The following is a 24571-nucleotide window of genomic DNA, read 5'->3' as shown; positions in this document are numbered from 1 at the left end:
TCAGACTCTCATATCATCACCCAATTCCATGAAACAACTGTGACAAGACCTGACCACAGAAGAGAGAAACATGGATGCATTCCCATTCTTTCACTGCTGCGCATTGGCATTACTATTTTATGTGTAGAGACAGAATTATGGCTGAAATTGTCTAATGCACATAGTGCTGCCCTGTATAAATCTGAAGTACTTACCTATCAAAATTACCGATGCAAAAGAGTGCTTTGGACCATAACCTTGCATGCTTGAACGTTTTCATTCATGGGATTTAGACTTGGACCTTTATGTACCCTGCCAATTCTTCAAATTAGTTCCGTTTTTCTTATATACAGAAATACAACCTCCTCTCAGAAATATGAATCAATTGTTTTTAACAACGGCAGGTTTCTTCGTTCCCTTAAAAATCAAGATTCTAAAGTCAATTAAATTTAAAAATGGGAAAAGTCATTTTATTCATGGTGCAGAAACGATATTAGATGAGTGCAGTATTTTCATTTAAAGACTTCAATGAATTCTCTTATTTCTTTTAGTTCAGACAATACAGATTTCTGTTTAGATGGCCTTCATAAACCGTTCTCTCTCCCACTTACAACTGCTTAGAATAATAGCCTTCATCCACTGAAGATCACTGAACAATTACGGAAACATATTTTTACTTCTTTTAATGTTATTTAACTTGGAGACAAGTAAAATAGCCAATATCCTGGACCTGTCAATCACACCAGCTGCTTCTTGGACCAAAGTCTGGGATTCTCTTCAACATAGCTTTGATTCTACTATCTAACATGGTACGCTGCCACATCAGCATAAATCGACATGCTACTTCACTTAAACATCAGCAAACAACAAACTTGCCAAAGAAAAGAAACACGGAATAACAAAATCATTCGTTTTCTTCTCTGAAGGGCAGAAGCATGTTACTTATTACTAGAAAGGGATTCTTAATCCAGCAACTTTACTTTTCTGAAACCAAAAGTAATAGCAACAGAATTACTGATTTTTTGGGGCAAAAGGAAGAGAGAATAAAACAAGTTTCAGAGTTGTCTGTTCTCTGTTCTTTTTTCTCCTTTCCACTTTCTCTCTCCCTCTCAAGAAATCTTCTTAATCATTTAATCAGCGGAGTTCAAAACTTCCATTGCAAAGAACATAACATAGGAGAATGGCTCCTAAAACTGCTTTGCAGTAACCCTTAGCTATCTGTTCCCCTCTGCCACGAAGACAAGACCCCAAACCACATCGATTTGGCGGGGGATGTTGTTTTACTTTGTTATTTAGATACATTTTCTATTCCAAGTTGTATTTAAACTCCCTAAGATATCTAATGGTTGCATCTGCCATCCAGGAAGAAGTCATCTTACGTGATGAAGACAAATGGATTGGCTAGAATAAAGACAATTATCTTAGGTAATAAAAAATGGTTTTGCTCAGCAAAACATGAAAGATGCAAACCTTCACTTTTCAACATTTAAATACAGTTGCAGACACCCACACTCAAACCAAGCGTTTTGAGGCTGCACGTACAGACGCTGGCTTCTGGAAGACGAAGATTTACTTATACTGAAGTCAGAAGTTTGGAAAATGCATCCTCCTCTCAGAGCTCGGGGCCCTGAACACAAACCAAATCCTCACCCATGTGAAAATATTTGGGTGGGTGGTTTAGCCTCACAACACAAAAACTGATCTTTAACTTTTTACGTTAAATTCATGTCAATTCTTAATACAGATAAATACATTAACAACATAAACTAAAATGGAACAACGTCTTACTGATTTGTTGTGGAGAAACACACTAGTTTCTTCTCCTTAAGAGAAATAATAAATAGTAACAGCAAGAAATTAGACACTGCTGTAACTCCAACTAAATTACAACAGAGAATGAGAGAGAGTGATTAATAAGAAAAAAGTCTCCTGAATTCTTTTATACTTGCTACATTTATCCTAGTTGAAGAAAAGATAACAAAACAATATTTGATTAAGATGCAATTTCACAGATATGGCAAAAGCTGAAATGAAGACACAATGGAACGTCTAAGAGCAATTGTTCATTAAAGATTTCTAGCATCATCACGTCTGAGGGAGGGCAGAAGAGGACAAGTAAACACTGCCAGCAGCTGTACTGGTTAAAGTTTTGAACTACCCTTCTTGTGATCTGGCTGAATTTTTACCATAAGATAAATCATCAAGTTTTGTTCCTTTTTTCTAAATCCTCTCTTCTGTTGACCTTAGGAGCCTGTTTGGTGTCAGCAACCTATGTTATCTATTAAACATCAATAAACCTGCAACGCACCACTCTGAATAACTGTGCAAAACATTCATCGTTTCTAACTCTTACAACCTAGCCGTAACAGCGTTAACACAAGGGAACATCAACCTGCTTTCTGAATTTTAGTAAAGAGTATGATTTAAGATTGAACATAAACGTGTTCTATCTTTCCCCGTGTTCCTTCCATTTACAGCCTTCACTGCGGAGCTGCGAGGTGCAAGGCAGTTGATTTGGCACTACTGCCTTCCCATAGGACTGTCTGGGATGTTTCCAGTCATCATCATGGACTAAGCAAGGAGTAACAAGACCTAACTTCTCCACTGAACTACACACACTTCATGAAAACCACGGATTTGTTTTCAGACACAGGACGGAGGTAACGAGCTCTCTCCCACCTTATTAGATCTCAGTGTTGTTTTTTTAATTTCCATTTTTCAATTATCATCCATCCTATCTGTACAGACGCCTCCCCACCTTCCTCAATGCACAAAACTGAATACCCCGCTGACGCCACACCCTCTTCTCTATTCACAAAATAGGGTGTTTAAAGTCAATATTACTTTCCAGATTTCTGGGGTTCTAGATCATATTTGCCCTCCCCTAAGGGAACAAAAATCCATCATAATGGTCACCTAACCACGGCCATCATTTCTTAGTGAGTGATGTGCCATTTTCTTAGTACACATCACAGCTTCCTTCTGTTAGTATCCTTTTACTTGGGATAATCGACATTATATTTTATTGACTTTGTAATTAAAAAAAAAAAAACAACTGTATTTTTGAAAAAGTAAGACCAGGCATTATTTTCAAGAATGCGCATCTTTCAAGCAACCAGCAGTAAAACGATCCTCACTGTGACTAATTTTGAAAATATATTATTTCAATTCTCTCACTGAATTTAAAAGTGATATCCAGGGAGGTAAAACTGTCTGAGATTTCACAAGTTATGGGCCAGATAATCCTGTCTTCTGCTCCCCCCAGTTAAAATGTCATATTTTCAAAGAGAAAAAACAAAAGTGATAAATTTCTGAAAGTCACTTACCATAGAGCAATTTTCTACGCCACCTTAAGACACAGAAAAGTATTACATTTAACCCAGTATGTTAAAAATTTGCCTAGGTATATTAATGATGCATTCTTTAAGTCTGAATGAAATCTATCCAATATTAATACAGAGGCTGCACTGTACATAGAAGTGTCAAATGTTAACATATGTAAATTCAGGAAATAAGGAAAGTTATAAACTGACTCAGTTACATAGACCTTAATATTACAGACAGCTACAGAAATAACTCTTTTTAAATATTCTTTTAAATTTTTGCAGTGTTCACTTCTGGAGGACAAACACTTCTCTCCATTTCCTCCATCATTTCTGCAAGCTATGCAAGAGTTCGCTCTTAGTTAGTTACTGGGAGAAAGCAAATATGAAAGTCTTTTATCAATGCAGCCAGGGCAAATGTGAAGGGGTTTGCTGGAATCAAAATTAAATTTATCTCAACTGAAAAAAAAAAAAAAATAAAAATCAGTCAGTAACTGAACAGCGCAGGTTACTGTCATAACTGATTGGAACCACTTAAAGTAAAAATGCTTGCAAAGCAGATGAGAATAATGAAAGCATTGTTATGTCTACATGATGACAGATTTCAAAACTGAAACACTCATAAATAACTTATGCAACACAGGCACTTAGTAAATGTCACAGCAAAAGTATTTAATGTATTCCTGGGATGTTAAAAAGGGAAAACATCTGCAAGGGTAGGGAAATATCTTGACTGAAAACAGAAATTGTACCATAGTGCCTAGGAATACCATCCCCAATTCTAGCGTCTACCCCTTCATGAAACGCAATGAAATAGAAAATCATTTAAAGGTAATTAATCAAAATTACTCAGTAGTTTAAAAACTATGACGTAAGCTGCTCAATTTTTCAGCATACTGAATAGAAAGCTGAGAAAGAACTTGAAAATCAGTAGAGATACTTACACTGCCTTTTTTTTTATTTGATAGTGGAGATAATTACATATCAGAACAATTTCAGTAGGGGAAGGAGAGAAATATTTTTAGTGAAAACAAGGTAGCTTTTGAGATGGACAATAAATCTGAACTCTGGAGGAAGTTATATCTGTAAGCTATATGTGAAAACAAAGTATATTCAAGTTGTTTAGTAGCAATAATCTTTTGTGACGTTAAACTCTGAATCTATGAGGTCTCCTAGTTCATTCCATGACACACAAGGAGGAGGAAGGAGAATAATAAATAAATTTTCATTACCCTCATTAAAACATAAACACTGGCAGTTTTGCATTGAAAAAGATATATATTTTAACATTAATGTTCCAAGGCTTTAGCCAGTTGCCTGCAAGGACCAGGAGCACTCAACTTTCCTACTGGATTGTAAAGCTTCTCACCATAATATTATGAGAAAATACCCTAATTTTGCTCTCAAAAGGGTAAACAGCTTAATTAGCACAGTAAGTAATAAGCTTAACATTCTTGTTCTGTAAGTAAAGCAGTTGTTAGAAATAAGTATCTATATTAAAGAACTTAAGACTCTCCCTTCTCAGTAAGAGAATAAGTTTGACATGGCAGAGGAGGTGGATCAGAAGAGCTTGCGCTGCTCCTCAGACCTACCACTCAACTGGCAGCGCAGCGCTGTTAGCCCTGAAAGAGGATACTTTCCATTCCAGCACATGCTTCTGCAGAACCAGAATAAGACGGAGGGGGAAATCATACAAGGAAAATTTGGCCCAGAATAAAAATAGATTGGTTTCCTGCTGCGACCATCCCAAAATTCCTGAGCAATTGCCTGCGGGAAGCTTCTCTGGCATGCAGCCTGTTTAGGACAATTCTGGGTAAGGAATAGCTGGCTGCTTGGACGTCTGGGCTCTTCGGCTTCAAAAACAGAGAAATGAAGTCATGACTGTGAGTTGAAATGAAATGGAACCTAATCTCTAAACATGCAGATCATTAGCAGATTCTCCCAAGTCATCCAGCTGTACTGAATGGCTTAAGAATGTACTGGAATTTTTTTAAAAATTCCTACTTCATTAGTTTCATGTTTTAAGAGTTACAGAGTGACAAGAACTCAAGAAAGAGAATGCTGACATAAGAAAGAAGAGAATTAAAAAGGTACCAGCAAATTCAATTATATCAGAAAAGCCACTTCTCTCCTGCACTAAAAGTTTGAATCTACAGTAAATCTGACATAGATCAAGACGAAATTATGCTAAATCGCCACATTAAAAAACCTATCCAACACACAGGCTACAATTAAACTGTAATTGGATTTGTCATTTCAAAGTATTAGCATCAGATTTCCAGATAATACAGGGTGACATACTCTTATGCTGATAAACAGAAAGTTAGCAAAGTAAACAAACGCTATGTTTCTACTGTAAGGAAATATGTGCGCCAATGAAGCAACCTTTTCAGCACAGAAGTAATGTAATACCCAAACCACATGAAAAGTGATCTCTCTGGGAATAGCACAGCTGCTAAAATCCAAGTCAGTTTTTATTAAATCATCAAGTCTGTTTATGTAAAACAGGGCTCTCTTAAAATGACCTCCAAGAGGAAATGATTTGCTAACAAAAAAAAAATTATACCTGCATTTAATTTATCTACATCGATGTACATTATTATTGTTTTTATGTATCAATACATCCTGGATTGGAGATAAAAAGGAAAAAAAAAAAAAAGGAAGAAAGCTTATTCTAGCAGTTAAACTTCTCATGCTCCACCATCATAAAGTTTTTCCTTTTTTTAATTTATTTTACTTTAAGTAACACATGTAGAATTTCTGCAAAGCATACTTCTGGAAAAGATGAGAAAATAATCACTTTTAGCTACTGCTGAGTTTTCAGCTATTCAAGAGGGTCGATATGTGTTTCTAAAAATAACAGCAGTTTTAAGTTCAGTGCTTCAACTTTTGAGGAGAAAATGGACATTAATAGTCCTTCAAAACTTCTCAAATGTACCCAGACAGCCTAGAGAAATAACAAGAATATTGCAGAAGGTGACATTGTGCAAGGCCTTAACAAAAATGATACTGCCTCAAGAGTTTTTGATAGCTGTTTGAAAGAAGGAGGACAAGTGCAGTGAAAAGAACAGAAAGAACTTCTTGCAGTAAGTCTCAAGGTACGTAAAAAAAGTGAACTAAATTAATGGCACTCCCAAGCAGGCCAAATCATGAGTCAAAACCTCTGAATCTGCATCTTGAGATATCCCAGTCAAAACTTCTTGCACTTGCACTACATGGCCATAGAAAACTTGCCAGAAAAAACTTTTCAAGGCCACAGTACAGGAAAACAGTCCAAGACTGAAGAGGAGGCCTCACACAGAGACATTAGCGGGCTGCCCTAGTGCTCTGGCAAGGCACAGCCCAGATCCTAGCAACAGCTGTAAATCCATTAGGTGACTCAGGACTGTCAACACTAGCATCGAAATAAAACAGTTTGGTCAATAAAGAAATGTTATGGAAGTATTTTTTTTTTTTGCATAAGTGTTCTTTATATGCTTGGTTTGTATCATAAAGCAGAAATTTAGACGACTTTGCATATTTGTAACGATACTGAATTCAAGAAGCTTACTTATTGAACATCAGAAATAATTTCTTAAACAGCTAAAAATAATACCAATTTTTTTCCTTCCTACAAAGCTAAAAGATATTGTCGATATTTACATGATAAACTTTTCAGAAATGTCTTGGCCCTAATCTTTGCTTGGTTTCTTCAGCTATGACTAGAACATTTATGTGGACATAGCACGCTAATAAGTGATGCCAAAGAAATTTGGAAAACAGCTAAAAAAGAACAGCGTGCGAGCAAAAGGGCTTTAGTTGAAGTGAGAACACAGGTTCCAAGTCCTAAGGAATTAAGAGAAAATGTCAAATACAAAGCAGTCCTCAGCGCCCCGAGACTGAGCTAGTGCAAGACCATTCTGTACATATAAATAAAGCACAGACAAACTCGGACTTACTTTGGTTGAACAGGCTGTGCACTTATCAAATGCCAGGCTGACTGGAAGAACATTATCAAATCTTGATAAAAATCCACGGATCTAGAAGATGAAAAAATTTACAATAGTATTTTATAATTACAAAAAAAATGTTTCTAAAATCCCACGTGAACTGGACACATACATTCAATAAAAAGATTAAGTGGCTATAAATAGGGTAATACTGTTCTAACACAGTGACCCCCAAGAACACCTGTAGTCAATTTACACTCTCTATATTACTGCTTTTCTATCTACAAATAACAGCACAACTATCTCAATGCAACACTACGTAAATATAAATAGTGGCACAGCACCACCTGGAGTTTGACTTTTCTGATTGCAAAGTTTGATCAGAAATAAAAAGTCATGGTATAACCAGTTAAACACATTATTTTTTTTCCCATCTCTGTAATATATAATCTGAAAACTTAGCTGTTGTGCATTCCTAAATTACGTTGTTAATATGACATTACTGATAACAGAATTTTAAAATTCCAGACCATTTTTTCTGGAAACAGAGATAGCACTGAAAACACCTTGGCACAGGGTTTGATCATTTAGACTATAAACTCTTTGGAGTACTGATCATCTTTTTACTCTGGGCTTTTACAGGTCCACTACAATGCAGAGACAGCACTAAGAACAGAACTTAAGCAGCTCTGCAATACAAATAATAATGCCTTAATTAATTCTATTACAGAAAATAGTTCCAATATAGACTCCACAAATTTAATGCAGTTGAAATGGCATAAACCTTGGAAGCCAATAGCAACTTAAACAGTGTTAACACTAAGGTATTTTTGCAGAAACACCAAGCCATACATAACATTAGAACACAAAAATACAGTCATTTTTAAACAAAACCCACACCCAGGAAAAGAAAGGAAACACTAAATCAAGTCTTTCTGATACCACATTGCTTTGTATTTCTGTTATCCTAGGAATTCCGAGATACTTCCTGGAAATAAATTCAGTTCATTTATGACAGACTAAGGCTATGAACGTGCAACATTTACTACCCACAAAAGAATACCTTCTCAATAGAGGACCGCTGCATTCCGAATGAACAAAGAACACCACAAAATCCTGCACCTGAAAGTAATTGTTAATTCTAGACACCTGGAGAAAATATTGCCCTGATTGAGTTGATAAGATGGGTGACTGCTAAGAGAAACCACCAGTTTGTAAAAGGATTAGATGTCACAATATTTGAAAAAAAATGTCTATTTTCATTTTACACTTAAGGTTATATTTGTGTTCGGAGAAATGTCTAAAATAGAAGATGTTCATGATACTAAATGTAAATGACACATTCACTAAATGTAAACATGAAAAAAGATATAGGGTTGACAGAAGTCATAATTCAATGAGAAGTTTTCCAATTAAAATCCGTATTTGATATGGATCATATCTCAAAGCATAGCACAACACAGAACACCACCACAAGTAAAACCATAGCGGGTATAAAACGAGTCAGACAGGACTGACTGGACAGTTAACATCATCGGGAAAAACATGTACTGTGACGTCATTATTTTTCCAGCAGAAACTGTAAACTTACTAAAGTTTACTGGGAAATATTCTAAAAAAAATATTACCACATAATGTAATATTTCTAGCTTTTTGTTGGGGAAAAAACCCAAACTTCTTCACTCTCCCTTTTTAGATGTTAAGGGAAAGTTCAAATTACAGATGTGTTTTCCAGAGGTCTGGAGCACAGTCACCATTTTGAAACAAAGTCCTTGCATATTTATAAGACTCACAAAGATTCAACCATCAGAATTACTGAAGTTATTTCTAAAAACAAACTGATCCAGCATAAGTAAAATCTCTTTCATATTATCATCCCATACAATCACAGGAAACATTAAGGTAATTACAGAAAACTATCTGGAAACTAGGACATTCATTTTTCAATTAAGAAAGCAAAAACTTTTCCAAAGGTAAATCAGAAGGGAGAATCTGGATCATCAAATGAACAAGATTTAGCTTTCTCTTCCTATTGGGATATAGGAGGACAACCCCCCCCCTCAGATGTACTGCAGCAGCTGGCAGAGGTTGGGCCTGGCTGACAACAGCATTAGTGTATTAACTACAGAAACCCTACAGGATAAGGGTATAACTTAGTTATAATAAAGCACTCTGACTAAACAACCTGCCAGTCATTGTGAAAGTTACAAACTTATCAATTAGTGCCCAACCTGGAAACTGTTGAGAACCTTCCAGGTGAGGTGATTAGGAATGCCAGCGAGGACATAAGCCTGGGAGTGAGGGAATGTGAACAAGTCAATGGAGAACTGGACGTTCCCTACCAATCCCACAGCTGACAGTGTCCACAGGAACAAGCAGAAAAACTTCAGGTGGATGGGAAAGAGACTCCTGAGAGAGAACTGGGGAGACTAGAGAATTCCGGAGAGAACCCAGGGAGGACCTAGGGGACCCCACTGCACAAAATGTGTACCCACGTGTAAAAAATGGTTACTACATAAAGTTATAAATAAAATTAAGACTAGTCCCTGTGCTTACCTGGATGCTGCAAAGAAAACATACTAGTAACTTTATCTTTTCCCTAAGATTCATTCTTAGTGCAAAAAAAAAAAAAAAAAAAAAAAAAAAAATCAATAGAATCTAAAAATACCACTCAGAAAACAAATGATTTATTTATACAATGGAAGCATCCAAACGGAGTCACTCAGAAAAACAACATAAAGAAAGATTCACAGAATACTTTTAGTCTCCAGTGACGGTACCACAGGGGATATGACTGTAAGATTAGCAGGCAGTTTTTTGAAGGACGGTATCAATATAACAGATTTGAAAAATGGTGTCTTTAACACATTGGTAACTAGAGTTTGGGTTGAGCAGAAGAATAAAGACTGCTTTATTGCACCAGAAATGCATGAATATTTTGGAGAACTGTAATAATTGTGAGCCGGCCGGATTTGAAATTTTTTTCAAACTCAGAAGGAGATGCTCATATCGTGAGCTCTGACGGGGAATAGAAAAGTCAGAGGTTGCCTTATTCACACAGTCTGTTCCAAGTAGGTAGCAGGAATTGTGTGTCCACAAATAGGACAGACACAATGCCAGGAACACAACTACCTTGGCCTGTGTGATGGATTTCATTTATTTATTTTAAACAAACATAGAATTCAGTCCTTTGGGGAATGGAATCAGCATAAAGTATGTTTTTGTTAAGGAGGCAAAGTCTGTGATGCTTGCCTTATATCAGTTCCCAGCTTTTAAACAAAAGCATTTACTCACAAATTATTTACCTGGTGAGGTACAAGTCCAAGAGAAGTAGGTGGTTCATTCATTCTATCATCACTGCTGCTGGCCACAGCGTAACCACTGCCAAAAATCCAAGAAGGAAAATCAGAACAAGACAACATACTGAACAGTCAAAATTTCCAGGAAGCTTTGAGACATTCTGTTACAGCTTACAGTTTAGAATCTGGAAAGGAACCTATCTGGAAAATCTGTTTCACAGTAACTAAAACTGAGCATGGGAATACAAAATCCCTTTTTCAGAACCAGTCTTAGAGACTTGTAACATACTCATGTCCAATTGCTAACTCACTTTTTCTTTCACAGATTTTAAAGACAGAAAACAAGCCTAAATTTCAGGTTACAGAATTTCAGAGTAATTTCTGTATCAAACTCACTTAATTTTTCATTAAGATTTTGCACTACTTGGCTTATCTTGAAGACCTTTGTCTGACAGAAGTAGTTATGATAGCCCCTCATTACACTCAAACACTCTCCTGAGCAAAGGAATGGCAAGATCCACTAGCAGGAATACTTTCCTCTTTTGAAATATTCTCAGTACTTTTCTACTTTTAAACTCAGAAAGAAAGAAAACTCCCAATTCCCAAGATAAAAACTTAAGGTTTGATGAATCAGTTCTCTCTTAAACACTGTTAAATAACAGTAATATAGTAGATATGCTCTATACATTACATTAATTTACAGCCAACATTACACCTTACAAAATTGTCCCACTTAATGTGTACTTCCTCCTCCTTCTCCCAAAAGATTATATTAAACACATCTTCTTTCTCAGAGAACACATTTTGAACACCAATCCAGAAATGACTCACCCTTCCGGATGCTGTAAAACAGACACCATTAACTCCACTGCAAGTGCGCCAGCTATCATGGCTAATCCAGGTCGACTGACTGTGCACTGCTGATCCAATGTCCGATCCCTGGTGGACTACAAAGACAGACAATTCTATAGGAAAGAAAAAAGTAGCTCAAAAGTAAGTAGCTGCCCTACTACACAAAACATCTTTAGTTCTGTGCAATTATTTCTTTGGTCTTCTGAATAACAGACAGGCTATTTCTTAATCCTGTGTACATCAACATAAAACAAAACCCTTTATGAAACACCATTTAAAGGAAATAAAAATTCCAGTCACAACAAGAGAGATACATAATCACCATTTGCATAAGGTTCTACTCACATCCCCTGGTGCCACAACATCATTGCAGAAGTAGCAACCCAGTTTGTAGCCAGGGATATTTGAAAAGAGTGATGATCCCAAAAGATCAGAAGAACCAGAAGCATTGCTGAAACATGAATCACCAGATTCTTGCTGTTTTGGTTTCTTTAGTCCATGTCTCATAACAACAAATGTGTCAAATCCCAATGCAGCATTGATGACCAACTGTGAACAATAAAGAGAGAACAACAAATTTTAAGTGAGCCAAAGGGGAAAGGAAAAAAAGGCCTCAAGACTTTATTCACTGTAAATGTCAAAAAAACACCCCACATGCTGTAGATGGACGAGCCACTTATTAACTGCATATCTATCACCCTAGCCATAAACAACGGATTTTCTGATAGGCGCGAAATTCCAGTTGTCAAGCATTTAGGAAAAAAAAAAAAACAACCACCAAACCTAAAGTTTGTTTCAGAAATCCACAAACCACTTCCTTTTTCTGTGTCTTTCAGGGAAATTTGATACATATTACTCCCTCTAATTGTTACACAAACCTATGCACACTTGATGACAAAAAAAAAGGAATAGGAACTCCATAAATGTGTTCTGCCGGTTTACATCTGAACCTAAATTCATAACGACTAACGTGCAATGTCTCACTAGAGTTACTGAAGCTGCTCTGCACTGATATGAATTAACATCTGTATATCCAAATTTGGCCCAATATTCATACAATTATTAGTATTGCTATTGGAATAACTTATTTTGGTTCCAGCTCAGACGTTATTTTTGAGTTTGCTGCATATTCTGTATATTCCTATTCTTTAAGTGCTAAAATATTCCAAGTGCCATTTAAGTACAACAGTGACTATCAATACCAAGTATTCATGTCATTTGAAATCCTTTATGTCGTCTTTGCAGTTCACTGTGGTTGGAAACATAACTCATTAAACGCTCCTATGTGACAGAGCAATGAAACGCAAGTCTGTTATCCAAATAAAATTCTGCTCAGTGAGGAAAGCAATTAACGATTACTTATGGTCTTCATATGCATCTGTTTAGTCCCACGAGGAGCACAAACAGCTGTGGTACACAATTACACTGTCATCATTTTCACTGTTCTCTTCAGTTTGTGACAAGTGCTTAGAGTAATCTGAAGCTATATACGTTATGACCTAAATATCATAAACCCAATACTTAAATGAGCATATTTTACTGAACTTACAAGCTATGATTTAGACACAGGAAAAAGCAAAACCAATCATACAGTAACGACTAGACAGTAAAATATAAAGGAAGATACTATACTGCTTCATATGCAGATATTTTAGACAGAAATTCTAGTACAGCAGTTTGTCATTTTTCATTCTTATAGACAGGAATTATTTAAAAGAGGGACTTTGAGGGAAGCCGTCAAGAATTAGCCATCTTAACTAGTAAACTTATGAGTTTCATCATCATTCTTGGTATTTGAAACAATTTCTGGAGTTTTGATACAGAGGCTATCGAAAAGCGTATCTTTTGGCATGTGTTTAAAAAAACCTAGCAAAATTTTAAAAGTTCAAGTGCTTAACAGGAACAGGGATTTAACGTCTGACACAGGCATTTAGCATTTGAGTTCTGTGTTTGTCTAAGACACTTGTTTTGGGAGGAAGGACTGCAAGAAGATCAAAGACCATCAAGGTGACTGAATGATTACGTGGGGAAACCAACTCTTATTTCTACCCATGTACCCCTTATAGAACTTCACACGGATTATCACTCGCTATGGTCTTCATTTTCTGTGTGCCTGTTTTGAGACCTCGGGGTCCAAACTGCAGCAGTACTTCAGATTTGCAGTTGTCATGCAAATTCACGTTTGATGTTCTCATTAAATGTTTATCAACATGAAGTACACTGAAAAGCAGACACTGAGTACTTCAGTTTGGATGCCATGAGATTTCAGTGCTGTGCGTATTCAGTGACCGAGAATTCCACCTCCTCACACGAAAGTGATGTTATGAAAATCAAATTACTGTGATGCAGTCAGATACGCTATGCCGGTGAATATCAGAGAATCGTCACAAAGAAATTACAAAATTTGTCCTCAAAGTATGATTTGAATACTGTAAGGCAAATATAGCGGAGGACTGTGAGTTAAGAAACGTGGGAGGAAGGGTTTTGCAGATAATTAAAACAACCCTATTCTGACTGAACCAGGCAGCAGAGGGCTGCACATGAAACTGCACCTATTGCTTACAACTACCAGCCATCATACATACAAAATAGTAAGCTGGCACTTTCCAGTTTCAATACCCAGCTTTGCAAAATTACTCTATGTCATTTCTGTGCTGTTTTTAAACAAAAACAACAACAACCAATCCTGAAAGCCCACAGGTGCAAACTGCAGGAAAGACAGTAGGATTAAGTAGGAACTGATTAAGTTATCAAGTTACGTACACTCAATTACACCTGAAGTTGTACTTCAGTGAAGTCCACACTAAAGGGACACACTGATGTTTTCACTGGCAGTTCACTGGCAAAGTGAAGTTCATTTGAACTACAAAGCCTATTGCTCAGGATCAGAAATCTATTTAAAATAAGGAAAGAATAAAAGAAAAAAAAAGGACATAAGATCTTGGCTTAAAAAAAACCCAAGAGAAACGTCTGACTTGGAAAAAACCTGCTTGCAAAGCAGGTGCAGAAGAAATTTACTTAAGTTCAGATGAACATAAACTTCAGGAGAAAGGGGAATATACTTGCAGTTTATATGATAAAACTAGTTTGCAAATACCACAAATCTGCATTCTCTCTTCTTTCCACTGTCCAGTTTTTTTGGAAATAAATATCAACACAAACAAAAGAAATCACAAATAACTATTAGGAAACTAGAGTTGCCAAAGCTGAAAAATCACAGAAGTCAGGAAATACAAAAATCAAAGATCGAATAACAACATTGACTGAGCTGTGTCACATGTATGTTTTCTTTTACTGTCGTGTCAAGTTCACAACTTAATAAATTGCTATGAACATCATCACATTTATGCCACACAATACACAAGATGTGAACTGTGGTTTAGCTGACATGTTAAAAGCTTAGTACTTGCATTTTCTGATTTTGTGCTATTTTAACTGAGCAAATAAGAAACTGTACAATTCTTGAACGAATTAAGAAATACCAACATTACTTGAGACTGTTTACTAAAGTCTACATCATGATAGCAAGGGAAGTTAATGTTCAGGATAATTTAGTTGGATTCTTCAGCAAAACCATATTTTCAACACTGCATCAACTTGAAGAAAGATGCTGCTTCCAGAATCCTGTGTGATTTAGAATATTTCTTTTTAGTTTTATTTCTCAATCTGGTTCATAAGACCAGGTCTATATACTGACCACAAAAGATGTTTTAACATTTTGACTACGTAAGCATTTATGCATACGGTCTCACTGATCTCATATACAGAGTGTAATCTATAAAGCTTCAGATAATTATTTTTTTTTTTTTTAATATAAGAATTCACAATCTTAATTTCATGTACTGCAGCCCTGTCCCTTCAATTTTTTTTGCCTGTAACATGAGGATATTACTTCTAAGATACAGAAATACCTGAGGCATTCAACAGTACCTGAGTAGGAATCATAGGCAGAGATTGAATGCATTGGCTCAGCACAATATGGCTCAGCTCAGTATGTTTTCCAGTAAGGCAATTAGGAAAAAACTGAGGTTTTTCTAATTTTTCACTTTTGAGATATATTTTGAAAATGTGGTTTTAGACAAGTTTTCACAATTCACATCTGCCTATCAGTCAATCATTACTCTAATGTCTTTAGTCTTCCTTACAATGATTCTCTTACTACGAAATTATTTCTCTTAGTATTACTATGAAATATGTACCCTTGGAGATGCTCAAAAGATACTGACTAGACAAGACCATGAGCAACATGCTGCAAGTTGGCCCTGTTTTGAACAGGGAGTTGGACTAGATCACCTCCAGACATCTCTTTCTACCTGTATCATTCTGTGATGTAAGTTTCCATTTCCTCCTTTCAACATTGTCTTTTTGTCTTATACAGAATCTGTATAGGCTACAGGCTATAGAAGGCTACAGAAAAAAACACAAAATTTCTGCACAATCACAAAAGATTGGTGATATATTTCAATTTCCCGTAAAGTTATTTTAGGTATACATAGCTGGTAGATATGCAAGAGCTGAAATACAGTGACAAGGATATTAGCAAGGCATGGTACAATACCTTCCTCTTGCTGGCTGCAATGACAGCGGGAAGCCACCGACTCTCCCTAGTGTCCATTAGTAGGAAAACAACATCATGAGCATCAATAAGCTCTTCCAGTTTAGCCACATCCTTCCGAGCCTGTGCCATTGTTATTTCAGAAAAATTCACTGGGTGGCCTGGCATAGGGATGCTCATGTTGTAGCCTTCTGAACTCTAGATGGAGACAGACAGAAAGCAACATATTAAAAAGATAACCCTGTGACTAAATAGAATTATTATAAAGTTTAATACAAAACTATAGAGTACAAATTCAATTACTGTTTGGCAGAATGGCAACTTTATTCTTCACATCTCTGTATATCAGCGCGGTTCGCTAAGGCCCACTGCTAAAATTTCTGAGGGTCTCAGCTGCACTATTTACAGAGAGCAGCTCAATGCAAAGGCACTGGTTTGGGTGATGAGAGCAGACCCAACATGTACAGGTGCTTTGGTGCCTGAACTAACAAGCCCAGTCTCTCAGATGGTCTTACTAGGTCTGGCAAATCACTAGAAGAAAGCTGACCTGCTCCTGATCCCAGCGGTAACAAACATCACTACAAAAGCAAGCAGACAGATCTTACATATGATTATGATCATGCTGTTAAACTTAGATAAAATCTTTGAGCTGGATTATCTTTCCAGCCACTTCACACGCAATGTTAACAGGATGTAGTTTATATTTCTGATATTGAATATTGACTCAATTACAGTAAGACAGATGTGAAGTATCACACATTCTCTTCTTTGTTTTGAATTCTTTACGAGAAGAACAATAGTGTCGAATGATTTTCATGTAATTTGACCAGCCATATGTGAAGTTGATATAGAAGAAAATCACTTCTGAGACTTGTTACTCCAGTGCTTGGATGTCTGGAGGCTTGCACTGTGCAGATGCTGAAAGAGCCTGTTCTTATTGCAGAAACATATGTCTCTTCCAACTCCATATTTGGGCAAGGCATATTGAGCAGAAAATGGCTAAAGAGCCAAATAAGTATATACAATGCATATACAATGCAAACAATTAACTCACTCATTTGGAAATACGTTAACACAATCTGCTAGCCATCTGCTACAAGAAAATAATGGATCCTTCATATACGTTACAGAAGCATAGGCCTTGCCAAAGCCTCCTTGCTTGTCACTGGGCTGTAAGAACTAACAATTTAAAAGCCAAAATTTAAAAGCTAGATGAACCAAAATAAAATTACATGGGAAGAGAGGAAAGGAACATTGGCGGAACGTGCTTTTCTATAGACCAATTACATGTACAACTCATAAATCCAGATGAGCCAAATAACCAGAAGGGTGAAGTATACATTCTAAACATCATAAATATCCCTGAAGATAAAAAAGAAATAGACACACAGAGCAGCCCGGGGAAATGAATTTGGGTAATATCTACATTAACCATACCAAAGGATGTACCTTTTCTTTTCCTCCATCTTCCTCCCTGCCCACCCCCTCCACCTCCAAGGGGAAAAATGCAGAGTCCACAGTGATCTCGTATGCTGTTAACAGGGCAGCTCCACTGTGTCCCAGCGAGGACAGTCTGGGCTCTGCATCACCAGCACAGACATTGCGCACTTAGGGGAAGAGGTTTTATTCTCCACTATCTCCTCCAAAAAGCTGTGGCAGGAACACAAAACTTAATCTATGCTGTATACGAGTAATGTACTTATGGATGACTCGTCAAGCCCCTGTACCGCATACAAGTGCTGATTTAATAGATAAGTATAACTGACACTGTTGCTGACTTAGGAGGTCCATTTTTGTTTCCAAAAAAAAAAAAAAAAAAAAAGTAAACAAGCTGAACACTAGCTGCATAGAAATATGTTAACAAGGTTTGTAAAATACTAAAATCTTACTAGAATTCAGGAAAAAAAAAGCTCTATCCAGTGACTGTATCTGTAGGAATATATAAAAGCATAGAAGCTTCAATAGCTTTAATTTTATTTGAATAACTGTCCCTTGAAGACACCAGTCACTAGCAAAAGTGGCTGCAGTACACTTTTGCAGCCAAACACTGGCAAAGGGTACCTTATGATGGCACGTGCATATTATTTTAAGGAGTAGTAAATGTGCATATATCCCCAAAAATCGATCTCATCCATTCCACAGAATTCCAAAATCTCAGGGAGTCTCTATGCGACAAAAAGAATTTTGCTTGACTGCACGCAGAAAGGCTTAGATTCTCAGACCAGAACCTTCATTACTAACACATGATTTCAAATGCCTCCAAACTACGCAAAACAAAATAATATTTAGTTACCACCTTATAAAGTATTAGAATCACGAACTTATTAAAAAAAAGGGACTCTATGTTGACACGTGCAAAATGATAAAAGATAATGGACTTTTCAACAGCTTCACTCACAGCTGACCAAAGCTGTGCTTGAGGCTCCAGTGCTTTTGTTTTGGATTTTTTTAAAGCAAACAGACGTCAAAATATTGCAATTAGTGGTGCTACCATAACCTTCTCTTTCATTTTTATTCACATTTCTATTAACTTCCTGCATTTTTTGTTAAACCATGACTCAGATCACTTAGAAGATACGTGAGCTCAATATGTTAAACCTGAACAGAAGCGTGCCATGGGTAGGTACACAGAAAATCGAGAAATGTGATCATTAAGTTGTTCTATTGGAAATACCTACATAAAGTGGCAGCCCATGCAGTACAGTACAAAGGATGATTAAAATGCTGAATAGACTGGAGTTCCATGCCAGAATACTTCAGGAAATGATTGTATAAGAGTGTCAATAAAGTTAAATTCCACAGCAGCTATATGAATGACTCTGTGCATTACCTACTTGTAATGAAAGGCTGTGAATCCGTAAATTCTGCTATTTCCGAGTCCTCCCTTCTTTTTTATTATAAAACTCTAAGCTACAGTTAATGTTAATCTTAGAAGTGGAATGAAACAAATCAAACTCGTTGCCAAAGCATTCCTTCTTGATTCATTTGCAATGATGAGGTGATTACTCTTCCAACTAGAAAGGATGTAAAGTTAAAAAAATAAAAAAGAATTCACATACAGCAGTCAAGCATTTCAAAGTCAATCAGGAGAAATTGCATTTTGTGTGCAAAATATTACTCACAATGAAATCAAAGAAAGTAAATTAGAATGCAAGTGAATTGCACAGAAATGTACCACCAAATTTTCAGAAATGCCTTCAGAACCAGCATTACTGCTTGGATTCCCAGTGGCTTGAAAGGACTCTTGTGGGTTTCCAAAACGCAAGAGACAGCTTTTGGTTGCTCCTTCAGTATGAGAGAAACGAGCAGGCTCAAAATCTTTTTATTCAAAGACATTTATACTGATAAATATGGGTGTTGGTAACAAGCAACAGTACAGTCTGCAGTAACAGATGTAGCTCTATTTTGAGAAGTCTAGCAAAATCAGCTGGGTTATAAAAATCTCCAGCTACGGTAGCTTTACTGTCCAAACCATCCCAAAGCACCAAGACTTCACCCCAGCTAATTAAAGACTTATTGTTAGTCCATGTGCTTGGCCTGCTGCTTAAACCTCACCACTCTCACATGCTGTCAGCATGATATTAACTGTTTGAACCACAGTTCTTACTGTTAAGTCCTGTTAATTCTTGTTAATGACAGCGTGTTGTTATTTACTGATGGTCAAACACGATACCTCTTCTCCATGAATTCAAGTGCAGAAATGAGCTTGACAAAAAAATATATTAGAAACATTCTATCATAAGGGTATACAGGATCTGTGCAACTGTTTTCTCCTCGTTCGTGCCACAAAGCTATGAAACTAGGTCTGAGTCCCACTGAAGGCTGATCAGACATCACTCATCCATGGCACAAGGAAACGATAGAGAATGCCAGATGCTGATGAGGATAATGTAAACAGTGATAAGAAAACAGTGGTAGATGCAGAACATTTGAGGCGCATGGTAGAAGAAAAATTCCCTACGTACAGTACATGTTGCACATTATATGTTATTACTAAACAGGAAAATTGTTTTTTTCCTATGTATACCACATGTCCTAACACTTATTGATACACGCTCACTAAAACATTGTTATTGGTTCCCTCTTATTACTGGAAGTTCCTCTCCAGGTTATATTTTTTTTTTTCTATTTTTTTTTTAAAGCTTCATCACAATCTCAAGATTCCCTAGCACAGCCTGGTCTTTGTTTCTAACAACAAATCTCCTCACACTAACTTTTGATCTTTATCTCTACAAGCAAAACTGTACCATTCAGGATTCCACAAACAGCTTTTACTTCTTCTAATTAAACTACTCATTCTTTCTTAATATTCCTAATTTCATTTTCTCAAGTTTAAAAAACAAAAAATCATGCGACACTAATCCTAGTTGGCATAATGTTGGTACTCTATGTGACACCCCACAGATGCTTTCTTTTCTGTACTTGTTCTACTATTTAATATTTCTATAACTAAATGAATATCACCAAGTAACAATAACACTATAGTGCAGCAAGGTTAAATAAAATTCTAGGAACTTTCAGGTAGTCTCTTCTGATTTACTTATCAAAAGTTCTGAAAGTGAAATGTTTAGCAATTTTTCACCCTGGGGATCATTGTTCAATATTCGAATACTCACTGAATTACCACTTAGTCCCAATACTGATTTCAGAAATAACAACAATAATAGGATCAACACAGATAAAAACAAAACAAAATCACAGAGCAATCCTTGGGTCAAACTAAGTGAACCTAAAAACATTTGGAAACGATCTTCTGTAAAGCTTGTTCACAGCCCTGATCATCAGCAACACAATAGATACATATTCCACTGTTCATAACTCTCAATAATATTACGACTAGTAACATAGTCAGTGGCATTTCAAATACAGAATTGCATAATAAGTATACATCACTCGTTCTTATTACAGTGGTTAAGATACTGTTTGCCAGCTGAGCTCTGGTAACTATAGCTACTAATTCTAAGACAGTCTCAATTCCAAAGCAAAAACTATAAACAGTTGAGTGACTTCTATCACACGCCAAATGAGTATAAGAAAATTTTCTTTATGATAGAGCAAGCTGAGAGCATGTGTATTCTGAAATTATAGGGCATATCAATTATTCTCTCAAACGAAGGATGAAACTAAGAGAACTGCAAATATTTGTAAATTGGGCTTTTTTCAATCTACTTTTTTGTTTTTAGCATTGGAAAGTAGGTGTGTTTGAACATGTGCACTGAATAATGTTCATGTGATACACGTCCCTAGAGTCAACAAGGATAAAGGCTGCCATTGGTGGGCCTTTCATCATAAAGCTTCTCAAATAACATAAAAATTCATTCCTGGCTTTTTTTCCCTTTCAACTACTTCATTCTGACAGTAAGTTGTTACCATCAGGCTCCCCAAAAGAGGAGTACTTTGGTCAAAGGCCAACACTGGTATCTTCTCCGGGCTGCTACGAACTACTTCCCTTTTTTTGGATCTGATTCAGTTTGCTTAGTTCTTGAAGAAAACAAAAGCAGACAACAAATTTCTCTGACACCATCTTAATACTGCATATTACACTTCTATGCAAAGCAAGTTTCTAATCAATACTTGCTGCTGCTAAGTTATTCTGGCCAAAACCAACAGAAAAAACAACTTTCAGTTTTAAAAGGAAAAGTTTTTCTTTTACTTGTTCCACACTACTGATCATTCGTAGAGTGAAATGTCCATCTCCAGCCATCTTGAGAACATTAGGTCATTTAACTCCAACAGCAGCATAACCAGTTAAAGATTAAGTATTTGCTTCTCGCGTAGAAAATAAATTAGATTGCAAGTTTTGGGTATAAAACATAGTAGGAAATCTCAACAATATATTTATTACTGCCTTCAAGACCCACTGCTCCCGTAATAGACAACTCCTGTGTCTAAACTCACATTTAAAAGCAGAGTGGGAAAACACAGTATTAAAAGCAGCCATTACTGAAAGTTCCTTAGGACATAGTAGACTGGAAAAAAATTTACTTCACCATCAATGAGCTACAAGATGATTCAGATGATCCTTAAGTATATTTCATTATTACAAGTATTTATTGTCTCAATAAAGTTTAACAGCTATGGAGTACTTGGGGTAAAATGATTATAGATTTGTCAGTAACCAATGTAACACCTGGGCAGTATTTTTTCCACTCATAATAATGCTTAATTACTAGAACTTGGAATAGTTATTTAAAGTCATTCTCTTCCAAGGAACTCTCGTCCAAGAAACATATTAACACATTTTAAATACTGATCTTACCACTCCTGGGAAGATTTTCTGCAGCCTGTCTGCTGCTGCGAGTGCTTTAGGCTTCCCACCACTAAGACAGTCTTCGAACTCATAGAGTGGCTGTCGTACTGGGTTGGAGTAGGAGATCTTCGCATTGTCCACAAACGTAATCTTCCTGACTCCCCAACCCTAAATAACAAAGTAATTTAAATAATAAGTACAATGGGCTTAGCCATATACTTTTGGGTAGTGCCAGAAACTCAAGAAGAGCTTTGTCCAATTTTTCTAGAAAGATCAAGCTACAAAAGCTTTTGAAGCTATTCACAGCAACAACCTTGCACTTGGACTGAATTAGGAGCACAGAAAGTTTGGTCTCTCCAAATATATCATTTAGCAGTAATCCCTCAAAATCCTACTGAATTCAGTGGGATATGGTAAACAGCCCTGAAAGTAAATATCAGCACAGTTCATTACTTCAAGTGCTTCACTGCAAATTTGATCATATTAGCTTGATAATTTGTTCCAGAATTTCTTGTTCAATCTTTTTTAATTCAAATTCAAAATAAATTACTATTCTGCTAAGGTTCTCTTACTACCTGCTGTTCTAGTATTAGTGGAATTTATATTATATAGCGTGTATATATAGATCTATATATAGTATTAGCAGAACAATAACTTCAAGTTATTTCCATTGGCTATAAATCTTACCTCTTCCCTGAAATTTATAACATCAACTAATATGTATTATTTGTACATGAATACAGAGGAATACAGCTCAAAAAAAAAATCAATAGGATTTATCAGAAACAGCATGTTATTTTTAAGATTAACTCAGGACTTACCATCAAGGTCCTTGCAACACTACAACCCAGTGTACCAGCCCCCAGCAGCAGACACTTGGCAGAGACAATTTTTTCCAGATCAAGAGTAGGCACCAGCCGCCAGCACATCAATTTCAAATTAAGATCCACTGATGATTCTGCTAACCTATACCATGAAATAGATAGCAACACATTTCTGAATGTTCTTGTATTTCTCCAACAAAGCAATTACTTTTATTTGAACAGAAGAAGTTCAATATTACTTTTTTTTTTTTTCTTATTTAAGGAGAGAGATAATTCAACAATTCAAGATACAGGTAATATGAAAAACAAAGATTCACAACCATACTTCCACCTAATAATACTTCCACCTTGTGCATAGCAAGAAGATTGGAAAAAACTGGTTTCCTGCATCCAGTTACATCTGTCCTCAATGTGAAATATTACACTTGCCTTCGAAGGAATGAAGTCAGTTCTTTGTGGAAGTTTTAGAAGGAAAACGAGGAAGGAAATCCATGCTCAACCTATTGTCAGATTTTTGTATTCATGAGAGCACAAGGTGGTAAAACTCTCATCAAGTCAGGTCATAACAAATAATCCATAGAATAATAATTGGCACAGTGCAATGTCAGAAGGAAAAAAAAAAATCCATCCAGAGAATGACTATCTCATTCACTCTCCTGCTTCCTCTTTCCAAAGGAGTATATCACTTCACACAGAATGGTAATGCTTATCCTTCTACTCACTCTCGTACATCTCCTTAGAATTCTTTTGCCTTTCTTGTCTTCAAATCAGATATGCATATAAGTTCTCAGATTCCTGACAGTTTCATTCCCTTATAATGCATAAACGTAATTTTTGCAGTATCCACTAAATTATTTGTTCAACAAGGATTTAAGACCACAATTGCCAAGGCTGGCATATTACCAACAGTCTCTGAGGGAATCAACAGAAGTTAGCACACATACAAGTAAAGAAGGTCAAGTTACATTCACTTAAAGAATTAAGAGCCCTCAGATGACCCTTCTCTGAAGCCCGTGAACATACTCTCAGTTACCAGAACTGCATGACAAAAAAGCCTTAGCTTGACACATAAAATACGTTAACCTAAATCATAATTAGATCAACACACTCCTACAGTGTTGCAGAGTCAAGAACACACATGTAGTCAGTGAAAGCAGATGAGGCCATGTAATTACACTGTTTTCAATCTATTGCCCATACATTATGTGCAGAACAATAAAAATAACTAAGCTCATGTTTCCTAAGCTCTTTCCTATTACACCTTAATAATTTCAAAAGGCTGAATTTTTCTCCATGCTTGCCTATTTTCATTATATTTAACAACTTGCACGTTATAGAATTGAATGAAAAACACAGGTCTGTAACACTATGGCCTACACTCCACTCAGTTTTAAATATAATTTGAAATTTTAAGCTGGAGTCAAAAATTGCAAACACTTCTGCTGCACGCAGTGTCCTCTGCTCTATTAAAGATCCTTACCTCTAACAGGACTGTCCAAAGTACATACAGTGTATGTGTTACCGTATATTCTTACCTAACAGAGACAGATAGTCCTTGCA

At 36.3% G+C, this 24571-nt stretch overlaps 1 protein-coding gene across 13 annotated transcripts in view; it reads right to left on the bottom strand.

Moving 5' to 3' along the window:
• Positions 1 to 24571, bottom strand: part of ATG7 (autophagy related 7) — a 109176-nt gene that overhangs the window by 71456 nt on the left and 13149 nt on the right. For 8 of the 13 annotated variants that reach the window (XM_054216006.1, XM_054216005.1, XM_054216013.1 and 5 more), the window contains exons 11-17: positions 23009 to 23153; positions 22197 to 22355; positions 15941 to 16135; positions 11728 to 11931; positions 11362 to 11477; positions 10537 to 10612; positions 7241 to 7321 (exon numbers count right to left, since the gene is read on the bottom strand). In XM_054216006.1, the coding sequence (XP_054071981.1) occupies positions 7241 to 7321; positions 10537 to 10612; positions 11362 to 11477; positions 11728 to 11931; positions 15941 to 16135; positions 22197 to 22355; positions 23009 to 23153 (976 nt within the window). Of the gene's footprint in view, positions 1 to 1894; positions 5156 to 6020; positions 6078 to 7240; positions 7322 to 8294; positions 8354 to 10536; positions 10613 to 11361; positions 11478 to 11727; positions 11932 to 15940; positions 16136 to 22196; positions 22356 to 23008; positions 23154 to 24571 lie in introns of those variants that run through there. The other 5 variants (XR_008468673.1, XM_054216015.1, XM_054216014.1 and 2 more) reach the window with 4 other exon arrangements.

The sequence above is a fragment of the Rissa tridactyla genome, chromosome 10 (genome assembly GCF_028500815.1).
Source record: "Rissa tridactyla isolate bRisTri1 chromosome 10, bRisTri1.patW.cur.20221130, whole genome shotgun sequence".
NCBI lineage: Eukaryota > Metazoa > Chordata > Aves > Charadriiformes > Laridae > Rissa > Rissa tridactyla.
The sequence above is the reverse complement of the archived record's forward strand: the minus strand, read 5'-3'. Positions and strand labels throughout refer to the sequence as shown.